This window comes from Quercus suber, unplaced genomic scaffold, assembly GCF_002906115.3.
Source record: "Quercus suber isolate HL8 unplaced genomic scaffold, Cork oak 2.0 scaffold_34, whole genome shotgun sequence".
In the NCBI taxonomy this organism is placed as follows: domain Eukaryota; kingdom Viridiplantae; phylum Streptophyta; class Magnoliopsida; order Fagales; family Fagaceae; genus Quercus; species Quercus suber.
This window is the reverse complement of record NW_027069499.1, coordinates 468,947-477,524: the sequence shown is the minus strand read 5'-3', so window position 1 is coordinate 477,524 and position 8,578 is coordinate 468,947. Positions and strand designations below refer to the sequence as shown.

At 34.3% G+C, this 8,578-nt stretch overlaps 1 protein-coding gene across 1 annotated transcript; it reads right to left on the bottom strand.

Annotated features, from left to right (window-relative positions):
* Positions 1 to 3,397: 3,397 nt before the first annotated feature.
* Positions 3,398 to 5,742, bottom strand: LOC112001779 ((R)-mandelonitrile lyase-like). The gene is made up of 3 exons (XM_024033961.2): positions 5,631 to 5,742; positions 3,526 to 5,041; positions 3,398 to 3,446 (listed from the first exon to the last, which is right to left on the bottom strand). Exons 1-3 carry the CDS (start codon positions 5,740 to 5,742, stop codon positions 3,398 to 3,400), a joined length of 1,677 nt encoding a protein of 558 aa, XP_023889729.2.
* Between the last annotated feature and the right edge of the window lie 2,836 nt (positions 5,743 to 8,578).

Below are 8,578 nucleotides of genomic sequence, written 5' to 3'. Positions count from 1 at the left end.
TTAATATTAAAAACCTAACAATTCAAATAAAATCTACTCGACCACGGAATCCGTATACAGATATAATTCGGTATACATAAACAGTTACATATATCCCTATACTAAGATTTCTCAAACCATCCTCATTCTCTCTATCTCACTAGAATCATATATACTAAGATTTCTCAAACCATCGTCATTCTCTCTATCTCACTAGAATCAACAATAAGGAAATGTTTTGTTTTATTTAAATTTTTTAATAAATTATTAGTTTCATCCAAGATCCAAATCTATGCAAAGCCATCAATTTGATATTTGTATATTTTTAACAACTTTAACATTAATTGAATTGATTTCTTCATACCTATATACTCGGATAATAATGCCAAAATCATGAAATATTAACCATGTTATTGGCATGTTATGCATTTTATACAAAATATGATCACATTACTATAATGGTTTTCATATGCATAGAGTATTTTAAATATAAAGAAAAAAAAATTAAACAAAAAACTTGTATATTATTATTCAAATTCGCAGTATGCAACAATAGGCACAGTTTAGGATCTAGTTAACACATTTTGAGGTCTAAGCCGACAATTTTCAATGGGGTCCTATTATTTTAAATAATGAATGAATAATATTTATATTTTGATTTTTTTTTTTTGTCATTTAAGAATCTATTTTTGTAATTACTCATTTTTTTTTAAGTTTAAAATATAGGTTGGATGTAGAAGGTACTTGGAATTTTTTTTTTTAAAGAGTATTTATTTGTCATACAAGTTAAATAGGAGTGTCTAATGGATCATTTTAGATTGACACAAATAAATTAGTGTGTCAATCGTGGGTTAGGCGAGTTAATCCGCTTATGACACGTTCTTATCATGTCACTTTCGAATCGACTTGTTTATGATCTAAACCAACTAAAGCACAACCCAAGTTTGTAAAAACTCGTGCGTATTCACAAGCTGTGTCAAATATCGAAACCCCTAGTTTAACTTTTGATAATCACTCTGTGGTGTACCTTGATAAGGGAGGGGAATTATTTTCCCTTGAAATACAGTTGATTGGGAACAACCACATAGGTACCTGCAAGGAATTACTCACAAAGCATCTGATTAGATAATTAACTAGATTCTCATAGTGTTTCTCAAAAAAAAAAAAAGGATTCTCACAATTGAGGCATTAATTTAGTTTTGGAAATTGAAGGATATATGTGGCTACCTGGTAACATTGTCAGCTTAGTTTAACTAGATGCTTCAACAAGCATTTTTTTTATGGTACTTGGGAGTGCCTCTATTCTCAGGTAAATTGAGTGCTTAAGATTGTACCCCCCCTTAATTGAAAAGGTTACGTCAATGATTATTCATGTGTTGCTAAGAAGCTTTCATTTGAATGAAGAATTCCACTCATTCAATCTGTTTTAAACATTATTTAGGTACATTGGGACAACGTCTTCATTTTCCCTAAAAAGATCATTGGGGATGGCATTTTTATGGAATGTTGTAAATATAAGTTATGTTTTTAGAGTTGCGTACGATGCAGACAGTAGTCTAGATTTATAGTGGTTAGATGGGATCGAGGCTGAGAAGAGCATTATCAAAGCCAGAAGATGGCAGATCAAAGATTGAGTGGAAGCCAAAGGCAACTTCATTAATTCAGTTGCAAATAGAGATTTAAGTATTTTTTTATGGTACTTGGGAGTGCCTCTATTCTCAGGTAAATTGAGTGCTTAAGATTGTACCCCCCCTTAATTGAAAAGGTTACGTCAATGATTATTCATGCGTTGCTAAGAAGCTTTCATTTGAATGAAGAATTCCACTCATTCAATCTGTTTTAAACATTATTTATGTACATTGGGACAACGTCTTCATTTTCCCTAAAAAGGTCATTGGGGATGGCATTTTTATGGAATGTTGTAAATATAAGTTATGTTTTTAGAGTTGCGTACGATGCAGACAGTAGTCTAGATTTATAGTGGTTAGATGGGATCGAGGCTGAGAAGAGCATTATCAAAGCCAGAAGATGGCAGATCAAAGATTGAGTGGAAGCCAAAGGCAACTTCATTAATTCAGTTGCAAATAGAGATTTAAGTTGTAGTCGGTGGGGTTGGATATGTTTGGTCAGTATGCGATGGAAGTCATGAAGCCAATCCCTGCGGATGACTCTGCTGAGCCAAGGTAAACTGCGGATGATGATCTGAAGTTATTAGCTCAAGATCATTATCTGCTGATTTGGTTGACTGAATTGGAGCTATGTCCATATGCTGCCAAGTTTTGTTGTATGTACACTTCATTCCTTTGACTAAAACTCAATAGCTGAGCATCACCAGAATAGCCTTTGCATCAGTCCCCACAGCTTTAAATTATCAGACTTTGTGTATGGCCAGTTAATCAAATGATTAAAGGGTAACATTTTATTAACAAAACAAAAGAATTTAAAGAAGGGTTCCAAGACAAACCAGAAACAAGCAGCAAAAGAAAGCTACAACCAAATAAAAACAATTAACTGCTAAGCCGATTTAACTATACAATTGAGTCCCACTAATCAGCTTGCTACCAGCTAAACAACCAAAAGGACCCCTAAGAAAAAGGAAATTTACTCAGATCAAAGAGAGGAAAGGGGATATTCCATCTATCACACAGAATTCCATTGAAGAGAGAGCACTTCACTTTCCTGCAAACCATTGCTCCGTATCTTACGTCATTCTTGATCACACAAAAAAGACCTTCCTCTGCAAGGAGCTTACCATTATGAACACAAACATCCTTTGAGCCAAAACAAGGCACAGAACAGCTGCCAAAGCTAGTTTGCAGAGATTAATCTTAGAGCATGAATTATATGACAAGTAAAAACAGACTCAATAATTACTATTTCAATTTTACTCGAGTTGTTCAAGTATGGCCTTATTCAACAATCTGCTATCAGAGACTCTAAATGTAAAATTGACAAATTATTACTCCCAAGAGAGCCATCTCTGCAAGTGCAGTAGTACATGGTCAAGTGAAAAGCTTTTTAAAAGCCGATATTACAATTACAAATCAACTACAGATGTACACACGCATGCTCATGCACAAATACACATATACACCATATGAAACAACTAAAATAGACTAGGGAATAGATAGAAATAGAAGAATTTGATAAGTACAAGCAATCTGAAACGCAAACTGCACAAATTCAATCTCATTTTTTTATTCAGCGAGAGCTGTTTTAGTATCCACATTTAGCATTTGTGACAACATTCACGTATCGCAGAGTATTATTTTGAATGAACAAATCAACAAAGCACTAGTAGTACGGAGAGAACCAAAACAACCAGACTTGCTACTTAACCAAAAAAGATAACTACAAAAAAGAAACAACTGACTAACAGCACAGTCAGCCGTAGGTCCTTGCAGCTCATAAGGGCAGATTATTGTCTATATCTTGTACGCTCTCCAATTATCTTCAACCCGACATATCTGTGAAAATAAACAAACTAATTGGTCAATCTATTCCAAAAGCATTTTACTGTGAACTAAATTTAGAATATTCACTTACCGTCCAAGCATCAATAGAGTAGCCTGAGGATTTGTCCCTGGTGATACACCAAATGTTGAACCATCAACAATTCTGAGAGCATCAATGCCAAAGACCCGGAAATCACCATCAACAACCTTCCCCACAACACAGCCCCCATGGTAGTGCCATATGGTACTAACTGTGCGGCGGCAGAAATCTTCCATGAGATGATTGTCAGCTTGATCAACAGGCAATGCAGGTCCCACAAATCTGAAATCATGACCACCAAACCAGTTCCTAACCTTGAAATCCTCCATGGATCGGCTCCTCAGAATATCTCCAATCTTGCGTGTGCCATTCACACAGCGTTTAAGGTCCACTGGATTGCTAAAGTAATTGAATCGAACGATTGGATTCACCCGGACATCTGTTGAAGCTAGTCTCAGTGATCCACTTGAAAGTGGTCCAATAATCTTTTCCATGAGAGTAGCCACAGTGAGATACAGAGGTGAGGATGGTGTCCGAATGAAAATGGAGCGAGAAGGGGATACAAAAGGGATAACATTGGAAGCTGCTTCAATATAAGCTCCTGATTCTGTAATGCCAACCACCTGAATCAGTGAGTGCTCCAATGGAATTGAAGCCACAATTGAGACACCACTCCGCGGATTATCAAAAAGGAACTGCCCAACAAAGGGAAGATGGTGAACAACCGGAATTCCCCAAGAAGATAGATAAGGCCGCGGACCAATGCCACTCAACAGCAGTAGCTGTGGACTTCCAATGGCACCAGCAGAGAGAATCACCTCACCATGTTTACGAACGATTGCATGGTGATGCCTCCCTGTATGATCACGATAAACAACTCCAATTGCTGATAGCCTTGACCCCATATAAGGTGAAGACGAAGCCAGTAGTATCCTTTCCACATTTGCATACACAGCAACCTTAATATTGAAAGGTCTTGCATAGTTCAAAAGATCAGCAGCACTGTATCTCTTCCCTGTACTATCAAAAGTAGAACCTCCAATCTTGGTTCCCACCGTGTGATCCAAACTAAACCCATTATAAGGATCAACACCAGCTTCCAATAACCCATCTCGAACCGCTGATTGCCAAGTCTTGAGCTCTGGTCTAAACACAATAGCCCTCTCAACCCACTCATAGGATTGGTTCACAACCCTAAGATCCCAATACACACCTGATTTCTTATAAAAATCATCATCAGCTCGGCTATAAAACCCAGCATTTATTGCACTGCTGCCACCAAGAACCCGTCCACGGGCATTTGGAACGCCATCTTCTGATGTGAAGGGTTGGGCAGGGGAGTCATATGTGTCAGCTTCCATGAGTGTGGCCAAGAAACCTTCTTGGGACATTAAATTGGTCTCGCCGTGAGGAACTCCACCTCGTTCTAGCACTAGTACTTTATAAGAATGAGATAGTGTTGCAGCCAGTGGGCAGCCAGCTGTGCCGCCTCCAACAATGATGTAATCATAGTAGTCTTCGGGTGGGAACTGGGTAGCATTGGACACAAACTTGTGGTAACTTGGGTCTATAACAAGATAGGAAACAAAGAAACAGTGTTGGGCACAATTTTTGTAGATGTTTTCAGATATCAATTCCTTCCCTTTTCTTGAACTTTCTCAACAACCAAACTCAAAGAATGAATCAAGAAATTAAAGAAATGGGTTTTAGAGAATCTGTTCTTCTTAATAAACTTAAAACATAACAAAAGAAAATCTTGAATGATTTTGCCAAATAGTGATATTGACGCTCAGTTAACTACAGAATTGCAATTTCTACTCTTTTCTTGCACTTTCTCAACAACCAAACGGATTGAACATATGAAGAAAAGAAATGGGCTTTTTGGAAAGATTGGGGTTTGAGAAGCATAAACAAGAATAATATATGAAAATCCAATCATGGGCCTTTTGTTTTAACTTCAATAAAGCCACATAGTTGTGTCAATTCCAGTAGAATAGAGCACAGAAAGGCATAGCCACTGCTTGGTTTCTGAGAAAAAGCAGAAGTTTTTAACATTTTCAGTTGCATATCTTCTCTTTTTCTTTCCTAAAACTTCTAAGCAATTGCTGAGAAAAAGACAAAAAGAAAGTAAAAGACGGAAAGAAAAAAGGTTTCACCTTGGTGAGACTGTGGTGGTCGTGGTGGCCGTGGGAAAGCATAAGAAACGATGGGGCCTATGAACATCAAGAACGCAAAGTACTGTAGCCAAAAGCAAATTGGTCTCGCCATTGTTGTGCTCTCTTTAGTGTTTCTTGGAGAAGAGAGAGAGAGAGAGAGAGAGAGGAACTACCAACTCCAAGGAGTAGAGGGAATGAGAGTGTCTTATGGTTAAAAATTCAGTTGGAGGCCGTTATATATCAGTGACGTAGGGAGAGATCCTCTACAGTCCTGAGTATTTCCAATCCCTTTGTAGACCAATTATCTGCAGTAGAAACTATGTGGGTTCCATTCTGAGATGCAGAGGATAATTATTAATTACCCATTTTTATCTCCTTTTTCCCTAGGAGGTTAAAAAAAAATCTAAAGAAATTTAAATAATTTTCAGGTGTACTTTTATAATTTATATAAGAAAGATAAAAAAAAATTATGAATTATAAACATCAAAATAATATTAATATTATAATTAGTGCCATTGAGTTTAAGACCCATTTGAGTGCATTTGTATCTTAGCAAAAATTTCTAAATTGTTAATTACATTTAAAAAATTGAGCAAATAATTTCTAAATTTCACTTTGCAAAATCATAAAAATAATAAGCATTCGACTATACTTTAAAAAGTGGTGATTGTTACACATTGTGTATATTGGCGCGTTGAAATTATGTGAAAACTCGTTTTCACAAGTTGTGTGTACGATTATGTGTAAATAGCTATATGCAACAATAATTAGTGCACAAAAGAGATATATATATATATATATTGTCATATATAAGGTTACAATAAATGTATGTGATTTTTTTTTAGTACTGCTACATCCACAAATTATTTTACAATATTTTTACAAAATGTTGATGTGGACAACCTCTTATTGGTTTTTATTTAGGCCCACTATTAATATCACATTTTCATTTACCAATAATCACTCATTACATTAGCAGTTTATAAAAACTTTTGTAAAATAATTTGTTTTTCTAGCATTATTTATTTTTTTTTTTTTACATATATAAGATTACAATAAGGTTACAATAAATGTATGGTCATATATAAGGATACAATAAATGTATTACAGTTAAGAGACCTTAGTTTTGTATCATCTCTAACATGATTAAGTGAAATATTTTGAACTTTTGAGAAAGAATTTCAACTTTTGACATTCACTTCCGATAATTATTATTTATTATCAGACTAAAATAACAATTAATTTTTTGGTATAGGCGGGATTAAAATACTTTGAACTTAAGTTCATGCATATCGAGTTCATATGTCAATCCTTCCTCGATTCATACTTTGATTTTTTTTTTCCCCATCAATATATATATATATATATATATTTTTTTTTTGGGAAACAACTGCTTATATATGATGTCTAATGATAAATTTTATGATTACAATTTTTTACTTTTAGGTATTTTTAATAGATTTGAATAAAGCAAAAGACTAGGAAGAAACTTGCTACAACAATTGCAACAAGAGCTATTGGATTTTCCCGGGGATATATTTGCTCAACCTTTCTAGCTATAAGGTGCTATATTTGTAGAATGAATAATAGTCCATAAAATTAATGAGGTGTCGAAGTTTGTATTATGGAGCTACGTATACCAATGTAGTATTTCGGTTCCATTCGGTACGCTTCGGTTTATTTTGATTTGTTTCGGTCCACTTTGGTCTAGGTAGGTCCATGTTGTCCACTTAGGTCCATTTCGGTCCATTCAATCCAGTTCGATCCAGTTTAGTGTATTTCAGTCCAGATCGGTCTTATTCGGTCCATTTAAATCCTTTTAGTCCATTCGGTCTGCGTTGGCCCATTTCAGTCCACTTTGTTCTATTCTGTTCATTTCTATCCGAGTCTATCCAATTGGGCTCATCTTTTGTCCACTTTGAATTTGCTCTCGAACAAATTGAGTTTCATGTTTTAAATGGATTTTATCTTGTAATCATGGATCTCTTTTGTATTCATTCATAACATTTTTTAGATTTCTAATCTTTTGGATAATGAAGAAATGTTACTTAATTATAATGCATATGTGTTATTACATTATTGTAAAATTTTTGCCCATTGCAAAAGTTAATGACCAATAATACTAAATTGAGAATACAAATGTTCTGTATAAACTTGACCTACAAAATTGAGAATACGATCAATTTTATCATTTTTACGTATGAACTTGAACCCTTTAAACTGATAATAGAATTTATTAAAAATTAACCAAAGTTGACCCATAATTTCGAATTATGGCATCAAGAAAGGAAAACTCCCCTCTACCCTTGTATCCATCGAATGTAAATAAAATAATAATAATAATAATAATAATAATGAAGTTTTAATTCCAAAATTTTGAAGTTAGCTATGGATGCTTAATATATTAATTAGAATCGGTCATATGTATACTTTGCCTTCAAGTAGGTTCTAATGAATATCAATTGTAGATTCATTAATTAAAGAGTAAGTAAATTTTAATCTTGTTTCAAGTGGACTTGTGCGAACAAAATATATAATGCTAATGATAAATTTTTTTTTTTTTTTTAAAAAAAAGGTAAATTTCATTTACATCTTTGAGATTTGAGTTAATGCCAACTAAGTCCAAGACTTTTCAAAACTAATCAATTCCGTTCCTAAAGTCAGTTTAGTCCTAAAATAATTGAGAAAAAATAACTAACTGTTTAGGGACTAAGTTAGTTTTAGGACCAAATTTGCTAGTTTTGAAACCAAATTCACATCAGCTCTTGTATAGTCTTGTATAATAGAAAAAGTGAGGAATTTTACACATTTAACCCACAAAACTTCTAACATCAGTTTATTTAAAAATGTGTAAAGTCTTCCAAATTTATTAACGAGCTATAGTACCCGTGTAAATTTTCACGGGCACTATAGCATGTGTATATAATTTTTTAACAATTTTTTCTCTC

What these genes read in the sequence shown, in the direction of transcription:
- LOC112001779 (XM_024033961.2), bottom strand. Translation starts at nt 5,742, where the DNA reads ATGGCGAGACCAATTTGCTTTTGGCTACAGTACTTTGCGTTCTTGATG. An exon ending in ACCACCACAGTCTCACCAAG is followed by an intron (nt 5,042 to 5,630) that starts GTGAAACCTTTT and finishes ATCTTGTTATAG; the next exon opens with ACCCAAGTTACCACAAGTTT. An exon ending in ACTCTATTGATGCTTGGACG is followed by an intron (nt 3,447 to 3,525) that starts GTAAGTGAATAT and finishes TTATTTTCACAG; the next exon opens with ATATGTCGGGTTGAAGATAA.